This window comes from Lutra lutra, chromosome 7, assembly GCF_902655055.1.
Source record: "Lutra lutra chromosome 7, mLutLut1.2, whole genome shotgun sequence".
Taxonomy (NCBI): domain Eukaryota; kingdom Metazoa; phylum Chordata; class Mammalia; order Carnivora; family Mustelidae; genus Lutra; species Lutra lutra.
The window spans coordinates 86,743,582-86,759,081 of record NC_062284.1 but is presented as its reverse complement, the minus strand read 5'-3'; the positions used below and the strand labels follow the sequence as shown (position 1 = coordinate 86,759,081).

The following is a 15,500-nucleotide window of genomic DNA, read 5'->3' as shown; positions in this document are numbered from 1 at the left end:
AACTCACAGCCCGAGTTAGCAAACTCTTACACTTTAGACTTGAGGGTTTTTTACTCTTATTAAGTATCAGAGAAAATACAGGATATTGTATATCATTTTTCAACCCCTTTTTTTTAACCATGATCCACTGTGAAAATATATATATTTTATACAAAACCCAATACACAATCTTAACTCTCTTTCACACAACACAAAACTGAAACAAAAGTATCACAAAACAATATTTACCCTTACTATAGGAGATGCACTCTGACATTTTCCATTCTAGTTCTTTTCATTAAAAAATGCCCGTGTGACCTACTGAATTAATTTCACAACTACTCTTGGAGCATAAATTAAATAAGTGTTAAAAATCCTTCAGTGGCATTCCTTTATAAATTTCTCATATTATATTATAATTGGCAAAAGATTATTATTACTGTTATTCATGTACTATTTTAAAAATATATACCGGGGGTGCCTGGGTGGCTCAGTGGGTTAAAGCCTCTGCCTTCGGCTCAGGTCATGATCCCAGGGTGCTGGGATCGAGCCCTGCATCGGGCTCTCTGCTCAGCGGGGAGCCTGCTTCCCCTTCTCTCTCTCTCTGCCTGCCTCTCTGCCTACCTGTGATCTGTCTGTCAAATAAATAAATAAAATCTTTAAAAAAATATATAAAAATATATACCATTTCAGAGGTGGCATTTAGATGAGGAAATAGTTCAACAGGGCCTGACCAACAACATTTGTTTATGCCCAGGTTAAAAAAGAATTTTACCTGTAGTAAACTCGAAGTGTCTGGATTTCTTCTTCCAGCTTTCTGTACTGCTGAATCGCAGTCTCTCTGGCTTGTTGCATAGCCAACAACTTTGCCTGCAAGTAATTAATACTTTAAGAAATTTAATACTAGTTTTGGGATGTTAGAATACAGTACTGTATGTAGTATAAATAGGAGCCTTAAATTTGTGGTAGTTTTAAAATCTATCAGGTATTTTTAGCAGTGTCTCAAAATTTCCCACAAAGTAACCAAATTATATTAATGGCAGACATGTTGAAGACATGGACATATTAAATTTACCATGTTTGCTTATTACTCAACTTCAGCCTTATTCATCTGTACCATCAGATATATGCCCTTCTGCAATGTTTAACTTTATACACAGAATTCAGAATGTGGCACATGGGTTCAGAGCAATATCTAGAGTAGAGATAAGCACAATGGGTGTTTCACACACAAACTTAATGTGGCTCTACCGCCTGATCACACCAGATTTTCTTTTAACTTTATTAATAGTAAAACTCAGAAAATTCTAAATATGTTGTTAAGCTATCTTTGATATTTAATGTGAAAAAAATACACAAGACTATAATCTGATTCTTACAGATAGGACTTAACCTTTTCCGTTCCTTTTCTGCAGGACAAAAATCCCTCAAGGGAGTATGACAACAATCTTGAATGTTAGAGGTATTTTATTCAAGGGATGTTATTATTTCTCTCTGCCTATAGTACTCAAATTTTAAAGGGACTGTAATCAGTTTTTCGATAGAGTTCAAACTTGTAGTTTTAAAAGAACTGATAACTTCCAACCGTCTTTCCCGCTGGGTTTCAGGCATAGCCAAAAAATTTTCAACCGAACTTTTAAAATACAGTACTGGTAAGTCAGCTTTCAGTTTTATTTATTCAAAATTTGATTTGTATGAAAAGACTGTCTTTCACTTTAAGTGGTGTTTGATAGGTAACACAGAGCAAATTGTTATCAAACACCTCACAAACTACACTAATGGCAATAATTAAAAAGTGATTACAGGGACGCCTGGGTGGCTCAGTTGGTTGGACGATTGCCTTTGGCTCAGGTCATGATCCCGGAGTCCCGGGATCGAGTCCCGCATCGGGCTCCCAGCTCCATGGGGAGTCTGCTTCTCCCTCTGACCTTCTCCTCGCTCAAGCTATCTCTCACTGTCTCTCTCTCAAATAAATAAATAAAATCTTAAAAAAAAAAGTGATTGAGTTTGGAGGCAGAAATTCACTAATTTTGCTGAACTCATATTATTTCACTGGGATTATTTTCTTGCATAAGAATAAAATCATAAGACAAACTGAAATCCTGACCACAGGAAATTTAATTAGTGTAATGTAAGTGAACACTGGACAATGCCACTTTTCTACTTTAATAATAGAAAATAATAAAAACAATGCAACAATTCATGTCTTTAGACATAACTTTAGGAACAAGGTTAAAATAATTTACTCTCTATCTGGCTAGCAAACCTAACAAAGAATTACATAATCATTAAATTTAAGATGTTTGAGTGCTTACTTTAACATGTCACATTTTAGAATTATAGGTAAAACATTCTCAAAAATTATTAAAAAGCATCTAAAAATAGTGGCTGGTTCTTTATGTCAAAAATTGACAGGTTTGTCAATCTTCAATAAAGTATAAAATGTGACTGAAATGGTGACATGGAAGACACGGGTACCCACTGTGACTAATGGTCAAAAAGAACCACACAAAAAGGACCTATCACATTCAACTTACAAAATGTCAAACATCCTTTTGCATGTACTTAAGGAATATCAAATATTGGACAGGTAATAGAGAATTTGTTAAATAAATATATGACAATGCAAGTACCTTAGATGATTATTTTGAAGTTTTTTTTTTTTTGGTTTGTTTGTTTTTAACCTGGTACTTCTGCAAAAACAAAACAAAACCTCACCTCCCAAACCAAAAACAAAACCAACAATATTCTGGTAGGAAACCACCATAATGAAGTTATCTGCCTAAGAAATTTCTGCAATAAGCTTTTGAAAAAAAGCTTCATTTCGCTTTTGTTTCCTTTGCCTTGGGAGACCTATCTTGAAAGAAGTTGCTGTGGCCGATGTTGAAGAGGTTACTGCCTATGTTTTCCTCTAGGATTTTGATAGACTCCTGCCTCACATTTAGGTCTTTTATCCATTTCGAGTTTATCTTTTACCCATTTCAAGTTGTTTTGTGTATGGTGTAAGAGAGGTTGAGTTTCATTCTTCTACACATAGCTGTCCAATTTTCCCAGCACCATTTATTGAAGAGGCTGTCTTTTTTCCACTGTAAATTTTTTCCTGCTTTGTCAAAGATTAGACCATAGAGTTCAGAGTCCACATCTGGGCTCTCTACTCTGTTCCACGGGTCTGTGCATCTGTTTTTGTGCCAGTACCATGCTATCTTAGTGATCACAGCTTTGTAGTAAAGCTTGACACTTCATCTTAGCCAAAAGGCTGAGAAGTGATTGTAGTAAAGCTTGAAATCAGGCAACATGATGCCCCCAGTTTTTTCTTTTTCAACATTTCCTTAGTAATTTGGGGTCTCTTCTGGTTCCATACAAATTTTAGGATTGTTTGTTCCAGCTCTTTGAAAAATGCCAGTGGAATTTTGATCAGGAAGGCACTGGAAGTATAGATTGGTCTAGGCAGTATGGACATTTTTTTTTTTTTTTTACTTTTAAATGCCTTTATTGTGATTGCACTGTGGGATAATGACTATCGTCTTGGATCACATTATTCAGTTTCAATTTCAGAAGCATCCAGAGCCTCACACACCTATTAGTATCTCAGAGCCAACTAGTCATGAACAGAGGAAGTAATACAATCGCTTGTGTTAATGTTCTCATGCAACAGGCAGAGGCAAGTCAAGGTTAGACCTGGTAAAACGCATCTAGTTCTAGGTGAGATCTGAGGGGAGATGTAGCAACAAGAAAATGGCACCGACTGAGCATGCTCCTACTCAGGCAGAGACAGAAAGGGAGTGGACGTACTGTAGAAGCTGGCCATTACGTAGTTTTGGCAGAGATCACCAGTAAACTCATTTGGGCACTTTCTTGGTTTTGGACTTCCATGGGCACATTCTCAGTACATCTTGCTCCAGTGAATCCAGGTTGGCACTTGCACAAGTATCTTGAGGGGTTTGAAAGGTCTTTCACCATGAAGCACTCGCCTCCATTCACACAGAAAGTTTTCTCCTTCTTTGCACACTTTACAAGATGGCTTGTCCCGGTTGTAGATGTTGACATAAATGAAGAAGTATTTGCTCCTTCTGTTGATACTGATATTCTAATGGGAGACTCTGAAGACACGTATGCTCTTTCAGTGGAGACTGGCACGCCAGTAATGAGGTCATTTGAATTCACAATGGTGATATTGGCAGAGGCACTGTCATTTCCTAATTTGCTGGTCACTTTGCACATATATTCTCCAGAATCAGCCAGTGATGCCTTGCTAATGCGAAGTTCTGACTTCCCTGGCTTTTTTGGTATCTTGATGTTTTGTGGTTTGTTCTTTCGGTTTAATTCATTCCCCGTTCTTGAACCATTTGAATTTGAGAGAGGAGTATTCAGAGCTGGTCTCACACCGAAGGACGAGTTTAGAGCCTGCGGCGGACTCCTGGCTTCTCGTCTCTTTCAATCGGGGAGGCAAAGCTGGGCTCTGGCTGCTGGCGGGGAACGCGGGATTCTTGCTGGAGCCTCGGTCCTTCTTGCCCTTCCCCTTAGGCAGTATGGACATTTTAACAATGCTTATTCTTTTGATCCATGAGCATGGGATGGTCTTCCATTTCTTTGTGTTTTCTTCAATTTCTCTCTTAAGTGTTCTGTAGTTCCTTAGGTACAGATCCTTCACCTCTTTCGTTAGGTTTATTGTTTGGTTTACTATTTGGTTAGGTATCTTATGGTTCTTGGCGTTATAGTAAATGGAATTGATTCTCTAATTTCCCTTTCTGTATTTTATATAAGTTATATACACTATATTATATACACTACATATATATATATATATATACACATCTATACACACACTATATTATAAGTTATATACACTATAAAGAAACTGCCAAACTTGCTGCTTAAATTGATGTAACTTGAAAGCATCTGTGTTTAACTATAATGCCATTTGTTGAATGCCTACTACAGTTTGGGCATTTTATCAAGTGCTTGAAATCCTATAGTCTATCCGCACAATCAACCTATGAGATAACTCCAATTATCCTTATTTTATAGGTGATAAAATTGAAGTTCATGAAAATTAAGCAACTTGCTAGACTATGTAACATTCTGGGATATACATATGTAAATATATGTAAACATTTAACAGATATGTTTACACACACATACATACACTTGTGTGCTAGGTCGACCTATATTCTGAAGAACATATGACAGACAAAAGTATTTACTTAGGAATTTGATAAATAATACCAATGTGTGGGTTCACAAGCACTTGATTAACTTTCATACATCTTAGCCACACTTGCAGGGAAAAGGACGAGCAGAGATGTACCAGGTACTCTTGAGCATGATGCCTTTTTATGTATCATTCAAGCCCTTCCACATATAATTGCTCTTTTTGTTCTTTATTCTAATTCCTCCAAAACTTCACCTAAGTTTTTGGCAAGGAGTCTTGTAACTGGGAATCATGTGTGTATTTAGTCTTAGTAATGGGAACAACTGAGAGTTAACACTGTATTTAGTCATTAGCTGGATCTTCTACTTCTTAAACTGTTGCTGGTTCATCTCTCCCTAATAGTAGTTAATATAAACATTCTGCTGTTTACTGCACCAAAATTTACCTATTAAAAACACTTGTCTTCTTGACTAAAACATGGCCTCCTAAATCCACTAATTTTACTATTGTAATAAAAAATTTCTCTAAGCATATATAATCACAATTATATTTTTACAACTCTCTAAACAAATCTTATGAACTTATCACCAAATTTCATTGAATCTAAGATACTACTGACCTTAAACACTATAATTTTATATAGAAAAATCATGCCAATAATGCTTCTAAGACACCATCCATTGTAATAAGCATACAGCAATGTTAAAATGTGAAATGAGTATTTTAAATATTTTATTTATTTTTTTAAAGTAGGCTCCATGCCCAGCATGGGTTTGAAGCCATGATGCTGAGATCAAGACCCTGAGATCAAGAGTTGGATGTTCTATTGACTGAGGCAGTCAGGTGAAATGATTTTTAACCTAATATATTTCCCGGCTCCAAAACAATAAAATTCCCTTCTTAGCAATACCAAAATATCTTTTTCTGGCCTGTGGCGTGTGTTTTAGATTTTTTCTCATCTCCTCACTCCACTCACACACAAAAACCATACCCTTGTCCTTTTCTTATGAGTAGTAGTCTCTATTAAATAAAGAGAACTGTAACATTCTTGATCCTTTCTTTTGTTTTCTATATAAGGAAAACTTTGAAATTTTCATTGGGATCTTCAATGGTATACTCCAGAATTTTATATGTCCTCCAGCTACCTTTCATACTTATTCCCAACATATAAAAGGTATTGCTTAGAACACCTGGGATAAACAACTGAACTAATTCCAGGTGAAGCAATGGAATAAAAATATCACTTGATAACAGTTATTGATAATAAATAGAAATTTACAGAACAATCATTGTGTGTTTTATATCTTTAGTATCTTCTCCTTACACCTCTTTTTCCCTGTACCATTATCCTTTTTTTGTTCATTTCCAGTTTTACTGAGATGTAATTGACAGTTAACATTGTGTTAGTTTTAGGTTTACAACATAATGATTTGATGTATGTATATATATTGTGAAATGATTACCACAATAAATTTCATTATCATCCATCAACTTACATAGTTACAGATTTTTTCCTTGTGATGAGAACTTTTTAAGATTTACTCTCTTAGCAATTTTTAAGTATATGATATAGTACTGTTAACTTTAGTTACTATGCTGTACATTATATACCCAAAACTTATTTACCTTAAGTGACCGGAAAAAGAGTTGGTTAACTAATGTTAGGTTAGTCTTATAATTGAGAGGCTCATCCTAAAACTATACATCGAGCAATGCCATCTAAATAGGACAACCATTTGTATTGCTACCAAATTAGAAATGAACTACATTGTTTCCTTAGACTCTTATCTAGTACTTTAGAATGATGACAAAACAGTACACCATCTACATCACTGAACAGTATTTGTTATGGATATTGTGGAGAAACCATTTCTATCTTACTTCAAAATCTTAGTGTTTTTTAAATGTGTTTTTAATAGTAACAGTCTAATATAATTAAGCCTTCCTTTGGTAACTCCAAGACCATTAATGGTAATCTGGTTTTATCAGAGAACCAAGGCATTTGATCTTAAGTGTGATACCTGCTAAATAATGAACATACTGTACGAATTAAATATCAGAGCCAAATAATTTTAGACCTGAAAAGGATCTTAGAGGTAATACAGTCCCCAACTTTATAGGTGAGAAAATTGTTAATATATATTTAATGAAACATTTGGAAATTGTCCAAGATTTCATAGTTGGTTAGAAGGAAAGTTGAAACTAGAATACAAGTATCCAAAAAACACTGGCTATTCTACCATACAAGACCACACTTCAATATGGCATAATTTAATATATGTTAACTGTTTTAGTAGAATTGTTTTATAGAGTAGTCATAATATATAGACAATGTTACTCTATCAGACACATTTGTAAGGAATCTAATTAGATATGTTCCAACAATACATCAAATTAGAAAACTGCTTAATAATATGACTATAGCCATCCTAGTATTTGGCTTTTTACCCTCAGAAGCAGGTCATAAACGTAGTAAAGACATGTAACTAATTATCATGCAAAAGGATATCTAAAAAATTGAAAGGCACTATGAAAAGGATAAAAATGACTGGATTTCAATTACACACTCCCTTCATAGGAAAACTGGGATTGCTCACCACAGTATATTACCATAGTGTATTGCTCTTTAAAGACAATTCCTAAGAGGTTATTACCTCTTTGTCCTAATGAGATAACTTTCAGACCAAGGATGATCAGGTTCCAGACTCAAAAGCAGTCTTATATGCACTGTCTAGTCATCTATGGTCTGACATGAGAAAGGGAACAGAACAGTTTCTAATGGAAGCAGAAATCAAAATATTCATAGGCAGACAATGATCTGTGAGGGGAGAGCTGAGTTCAAAAAACAGAGAAGGGAGGTGGAGAGGAGTATTCCAGAAAGAATGCAGCACAGCAATTACGGGCAAAGTTAGTAAGTAGTTCTACCAGTAAGTAGTTCTATGACTCTGAATTAGGGCCTCTGAACGTCAATTTTTTCATTGGTAAAATGGGGTTGATAATATCCATCTCACATGATAAAATGAGATAACTTATCATTTGAAATAGCCATATCAGAGTGAACAAGTATGTAAGCTGTATAATAGACTCTATTGAACTATGGATGTAAAACTATTGTGGAAATAACTGATGTCAGTAAGAAATAGCACTGTACCAAGAAACAGGTCAATAAAGTGAAAAAGGATTGTGCTTAAAGATTCAGTTCAAGTTATGTGGTAGTCTAGAATATGATCATTAAAGTCCAGGTAATATGTTTTAGACTTGTGGGCCATATAGTCTCTCTTGCAACTACTCAATTGTTGTAGTGTGAGAAGAGCCTTAGACACTATATAAGTGAATGGGCAAGGCTTATTCCAATAAAACTTTATTTACAGAAACAGTCATTTGGTTCAGAGGCCACAGTTTGCAGATTACAGATCTTGAGTGTCAGAGATGAAGGTTTACACAGAGCCCAGAATACATGTTGGGTCTATATAAGCTTTTTGTTAATGTTGTCAGAACGTCAGATAATGTTGTCAGAAAAAGTGAAAAATGGAAATGCAACAACATGTTCAATACATTTGATCTATCTAAAATGAAGTTTCTAAAGACAATGAGACAAAATATCTGCAATCGAGTTTTAGAACAGGTTCTTCAGGGCATATAATGATAGAAAGGAAAAAAGGAATTAATAGTGGTTAATGGCAACCGTGTGCTTGCATGGTAACATTGCAGAGTATAAGAAACCACCTTGTCAAGGAGGCATGATTTCACTTATTACATATGAAGCAAAGCAACAAATAAAAAAACCTTATAGGGACACCTGGGTGGGTCAGTTGGTTGATCCTCTACCTTGACTCAGTCCTGATCCAGAGACCTGGGATCAATCCACATGGCGGGGTGCGGGGGGAGTCCTTGCTCAGCAGGGAGTCTGCTTCTCCTTCTGCCAGCTTCTCCTCTGCCTGCCACTCCCCTTGCTTGTGTTCTCTCTCTCTCTCTGACAGGTAAATAAATAAAATCTTAAAAACAAAACCCAAAAAACCTTGTAGTTTTAAATTATATTCTGCCTGATGTTAACATAGTTTTAAGAGCAATCTTTTGGGGCACCTGGGTGGCTCAGTCAGTTAAGCAGCTGCCTTCAGCTCAGGTCATGATCCCAGGGTCCTATGATCAAGCCCCACATTGGGCTCCCTGCTCGGCAGAAAGCCTGCTTCTCCCTCTCCCTCTGCTTGCCGTGCTGCCTACTTGTGCTCTCTCTCTGTCAAACAAATAAATAAAATCTTTTAAAAAAACAAACAGGAAAAAAATTTTTTAAAAAAGAGCAATCTTTTTATTAGCTTCGGCATGGCATAGCTTTTTAATATCCTTTTGATTTCAATCTCCTTTATATGCCTAGGTTTAGAAGTGACTATTGTAAACAGCATGTATTATTCTTTTTTCTGTCTAACAATTTTCATCTTTTAACTCAAACATTTGATCCCTTCACATTTAATGTAATTACTGATAAATTTGTGCTTAAATATGTAATCCCATCATGCTCTTTTTGTTTGATACTTACCTTTTTTTTTATATCACCTTTTTTAAATCCTCACCTTTTTTTCTTTTTATATCACCTTTCCTTACTATCTCTTGGATTCTTTTATTATCATCATCCCATATCCCCCTCTTTACTTTAAATGTTATACTCTCCTTTACATTCTTTTAATGGTTATCCTAGGAACTACAAGAAAAATATGACTTATCAAAAACCTAATATTAACACTCCTGGACAATAAGAGGACCTAAAACTATCTCTACTCTCCTCCTAGTTTATTTATCACTGTTTATTTCTAATATATTCTAATTTATTTAGGTTTAAACCCCAAAGAATATCAGTAGTATATGTTTTTTGAGTCAGTGTGCATTTGTCACTTTTCTTTTGTGTTTTATTCCTTTCTGGTTGGAAAAAAACCCAGCTTTTTAAAAAGTTTACTATAAAGCTTAAATGACTTAATCAATTTTTAGTTGCCTGAAAATGTGTTTATTTCATATTCATTCTTTGAGATATTCATTTTGGATATATGATTTTAAATTAGCAGGTATTTTCTTTCAGCACACTGAAAGCATTACTCCAATGTCTCCTGAAGTCCACTGCTCTGTTGAGAAGTCATCTGTAAATCTAACTGTTGCTCATTTGAAAGCAATCTTTTTTCCTTTAGCTGGATACTTTTATAAGTGTCTCTTTGATGTCAGAATTCTATTTCATTATAATGTGATTTAGGTGTGGATATCCTTCTTATCTTGCTTTGGAAGAATATCTTTCATCAGCTTTAGAAAAAATCTAAGTCATTTTTCCAGTCTAATAATGCTTTTCCAGGATTGTCTGTATTCTCTCCTTTTGGGAGGAGCCCAATTAAAGGTTTGTAGGACTATCTCACTCGATATCTCTTAATATTGGTTTTATTTACTAGTGTTGTATTATGGGTAATTTTTCAGATACATTCCAATTAATATGTCTTCCAGCTCCCTAATTCTTTCTTCAGCTGTATATAATCTGACATTTATCTAGAGTGTTTTACTTCAAAAACTTCTTGTTTTGTTTTATTTTGAACTTGTATGTGATTCTTTTCCAGATTTGCATGGTGTTTCCTAGAGAATGCTTTTGATTTATTCATGGTTGTGATTCATACTCTATTTAAGTATTTACTGAAGCATTTCAAACATGGCTATTCTATATTCTTTAGATGGATTGTCTGTTGTGTTTGGTGTGTTCTTTTTTGGAAGTTATTATATCTGCTGACTGTCATTAGCAAGGGTTTTCTTCCTCATGTGTTTAATTAATCTTTGGTTGGGATTTAATGTTTTTCTGATAATTTGTGGGATCCTACTGGACTAAGTTAAGGATACCTTCCATGGAGGACTTGTACCTATTTCATCAGGAAGCCAGAAGAAACAATTCTTAATAAAGTTTAAGAAGCCTGGATTAATGCTGGAATTTCTGGCTCAATGACCTAGCCTTCCTGCTCTAGGAATCAGGATCCTAGCTGAAGATGAGAGTATTTCTATAGATGTTTGTCCTTAGTGCAGCTGTGGACCATCTGTTTTCTTACTGTTGGAGAGGGGTTTGTCTCTGGTTCTACTCCCAATTTTTTTGTGAAGTAAAACTTTTGAAACATTTCCTTTATTTTCTGTGAGTCTCGTAATGCACGAAAATTAGAGTTTTTCCAGGACCTGCTAGGTTAACAGCAAAAGTGTCCCCATGCTTTCTGGATACACTGCAGGAAGGAGAAGTTTACAATGAAATTTAACACATCTTATACAATCAAAAATAGACCAATCTGTTTTTTCACAAATTAACATTTAGAATTCTTACATTCAGTATATTAACTGGATTTATTTATTTTCACAATATTCCTGACTTGCTTTTAAATAGAAATAATTGAGGTTTCAGATTGCATTTGCAAGCTCTTCTCTGAAAACAACCTACTGTAGGGTTGTCTAGTCTAAAACACAAATATATAAAGAATAAAGTAAAATTTTGGTTATAATCATTCTTACAGTATTTTTTTCTTTTAACATTGTTTTATGAAAGTACTGGAAATGTAAAGGTTGTCTGTGTAAGAATTTTGATCACATGGCTAGAAGTTAAGATGGTGGGTGGGTAGGGGACCCAAATTTTGCCTGGTCCCCGGAATTTAGCTAGTTATCAAATTATTCTGAACACCTGCAAAATCAATGGGAGACCTGAGAAAAGAACTGCTGCAATTCTGCAAGTAGAAAAGCTACCACTTTTTGCAAGGTATGTGGTATGGAGATGTGAATCTGGGGCACTATATTGGAAGATAAACCTCAGTGAGGAGGGAGCTCTTAAGCAGTCTACTGTAAAGTATTATAAAGTAGTGGAGCACAAAATTGGACATTTTAGAAGTTTGCTACAGATGGGGATGTCCCTGACTTAAAGATGCTCAGGTGATGAACTGGGGTAGAATTCTAGACAGGACAGTGTGGTCTTAGGCCCCCTAGGGTCACAAAAAGAATGGGGTGCCTGAATGTGGCAGAGTATCAGAGCAGGAAGCAGGCTGAAAGCAGTGAGTCCAGGTGCTTAGGCCCTGGCTTTCCGCTCTGTGTTCCCATAAACTGTGAACCACTACACGGTCCAGTGACTGCTCTCTAGGCAGAGGTCCAGCAAAAGGAAGAAGTGCGGCAAGAACCCCTCCTTCCCTGGAAGGAACAGCATGGGTCCGTTCCACAGAAGTCTGTAGAGTTTGTAGACTGGAAACTGGTTCACATGCCTGAAATAAAAACACTTGGTCACAGGATGGGTGAACAGAGAGTTAGGATGGAAACGAGGGAGATAAGAGTGATTGACTGCTTTTCTGTGAGGGCCCACTGAAGAGTGGGGGTGGGGGATTGGAAGGTGGGGAGTGGAGTGTATGTGTGAACTTTCAGCTCCAGGGCTAGAGATTGGCATGCTATCATTTTCATCCCTCCCCCAACCTTGGTGCTGAAAGCCCTCAGGGAGCAAAACAGTGCCACAAAGTGCAATACAGAGCTGCTTACACACAGCGTGGTCCCTGGCGAGGGGGGGGGGGCAATTCCACCAGGGTAAGGAAACCTGAGAATCAATACAATAAGTCTCTCCCCCAGAAGAACAGCAGGAACAACCGGCTAACACCAGGTTTATGGTTCATAGAGAACTCCAAAACTTCAACTCTGGGGTAAACAGTATATAGAGTTTGTGGGTTTTTTTTTTTTTTTTTTAATTCTTTAGTCTTTCAGGTTGTTTCTCTGCTATTTTCTTATTTTATCAATTCCTTTTTAATTTCTTTTTTAATTTTAACTTTTATATATATGCCATATATATATATATATATATATAACTTTTGTTTCCTTTCATTGTATTTTATTTTATTTTTGTATAAATGTTTTTCATTCTTTCCTATTTTGGGATCTAGTTCCTTTTAATAAACAGACCAAAATACACACAGGATCTAGTTTATTGTTTTGTTCTGTTTGACTTCTTGTTCGATTTTTTTCCTTATTGTATTTTGTCTGCTTTCTTCTGGTTTATGTTGTTTGTATTTTCCTGGTGTTGTTGCCTTTTTTTTTTTTTTTTTTTTTTTTTTTTGTCTTTTCTCTCTCTTTCAGCTGTTCTTTTCTGGACATAATGATGAGATGGAGAAACTCATCCCAAAAGAAAGAATAGGAAGAGGTACTCACTGCCAGGGATTTAGTCAATATGGATATAAGGTAAGATGTCACAACAAGAATTTAAAACAACAATTATAAAGATACTAGCTGGGCTTGAAAAAAGCATAGAAGACAGTAGAAAATACCTTACTGTAGAAGTAAAAGAACTAAATCTAATCAGGCCAAAATGTAAAATGCTATTACTGAGATTCAGTAAAAAATGAAGGCTCTAACTGCTAGGATAAATGAGGCAGAAGACAGAGTCAGTGATTTAGAAGACAAAATGATGGAGAATAAAGAAGCTGAGAAAAAGAGGGAGAGAAAACTGCTGGATCATGAAGAGAGAATTCAAAAATCAGCAATACCATAAAGCAAAATAATATTCAAATACAGGGGTGCCAGAAGAGGAGGAGAGAGAAGGGCAGAAGGTTTATTTGAACAAACTATTTTGAGAACTTCCCCAATCTGGGTAAGGAAACAGGCATTCAAGTCCAGGAGGCATGGAGAACCTCCTTCAAAATCAATAAAAATGGGTCAACACCTTGATATAATGCTTGTAAATTTCAGAGATAAAGAGAAAATTCTGAAAGCAGTTCAGGACAAGAGGTCCTTAACCTACAAGGGTAGAAACCTAAGGCTGGCAGCAGACCTGTCCACAGAGACTTGGCAGGCCAGAAAGAATTGGTATGATACATTCAATGTGCAAAGTGAGAAAAATATGCAGTCAAGAATACTTAATCCAGGAAGGCTGTCATTCTCAGCTTAGGTCATGATCCCACAGCCTTGGCATCGAGCCCCATATCAGGCTCCCTGTTCAGCAGGAAGCCTGTTTCTTCCTCTATCTCTCTCTCTCTCACATAAATAAATAAAAAGTTAGTGTTAGAGGCAGAACTTGAACTCAGAACTATTAACTACCAGTTTAGTAAATAATCCTGAGTCTGTGCATTAACTACTTCGCCAACCTCTTCAACATTAAACTTGTCATTATATCTTATTGTGATGACTCCAGAGATGACACAATTTACTCCCAACTCCTAGCTCTTTACCATTCACCATCATTCACTGAGAAAACTTCTTTGTATTTTCATTTTTAGCTTATGATAGCATTTACTTTTAAGACATAATAATTTAACCGATTTGTCTGGAACTATGTCTTTATCCATTAATTCAGACTGCAGAGGCTTTTTCTTTTCTGTTGAATGAATTCTATGTCGGAAGATATTACCTTGACTTAAGATTTGTTGCTAGTTAGATCCAGTTAGATGTCCGATCTCTGAGACTTCCTGACTATACCTCTGAAAGTTATTTATATTAATATATGTGAAACCATTAACCACCTCACTAGCTTCACTAATACTCTACTCATCATTTAACAAGATTTCTCTCTTCTAACATCTAGTAAACAGGTTCATCATGTAGTAGTTATAGTCTTCAGAGAATACCTATTAATTCACTGAATTTCTGTCTACTATGCCACTCATTCCTAAGATCATTTCCTCAGGAAGAAAAATTACATGTAGGAAAACACTTAAAGCATCAGCTGGAATGTGAGTTTCCCCCAAAAGTTCATTTTCCTTTCTCATGGCATGATACATTCCTTTCACTAAGCTTGCTTTCTCTTGTACTACCTAAGAACATGAGCACACAGAGAAAATTAAATTCTTATTTAAACTGAAGAAGCAAACATTTCCCAAAATGACAATATTCTCCTCCATTACACTTGAGTCATAAACATTTCTCTACATGTCAGTTGCCCTCCTATTTGTTAAAATTTTAGTCAGCAGTATTTTGTTTATTTGTTCAGGATCATTTTTTTTTAACTACATCTATACTATACTTTATCACCTGAACACCTGCTGAACTAAACTTGTCTTGCCAACAAAAAATTTTTGAAATTATGCAATCTGCAATTCAGTCCATGGCAAGCACTTGGGTAGAATTTCTCCTATATCTTTCAACATACCTAACAACAATTAAAGAACTGCCTGCACAGAAATATTGCCAACTGAAGTAAGTGAAGCAGGATTAATCAAGTGAACTTACTAACATTTTAGCTAAGGATTTTTCAGACCCTAATAAGTACCATAATCATTATGTGTCAAATTAATTTTGACATTAACCTAAAATTTTATGAATGTATTAAAAGGAAAATCAGTACAATTATGTGATTTTCAATTAATAAAGTTCTCATTCATCAAAAAGTTTTTTAATATAGGCTATAAAG

At 35.5% G+C, this 15,500-nt stretch overlaps 2 protein-coding genes across 12 annotated transcripts in view; both read right to left on the bottom strand.

The window, feature by feature from the left end:
- The window catches only part of MIPOL1 (mirror-image polydactyly 1), a 339,430-nt gene that overhangs the window by 127,060 nt on the left and 196,870 nt on the right, over positions 1-15,500 (bottom strand). For all 11 annotated transcript variants that reach the window (XM_047736318.1, XM_047736322.1, XM_047736315.1 and 8 more), the window contains one exon: positions 755-849. In XM_047736318.1, the coding sequence (XP_047592274.1) occupies positions 755-849 (95 nt within the window). The remainder of the gene's footprint in view (positions 1-754; positions 850-15,500) is intronic.
- Positions 3,468-4,516, bottom strand: LOC125103759 (pro-neuregulin-1, membrane-bound isoform-like). The gene is given in 2 exon segments (XM_047735591.1): positions 3,468-4,311; positions 4,313-4,516. Coding segments are annotated over 2 exon segments (729 nt in total). The 3' UTR covers positions 3,468-3,786.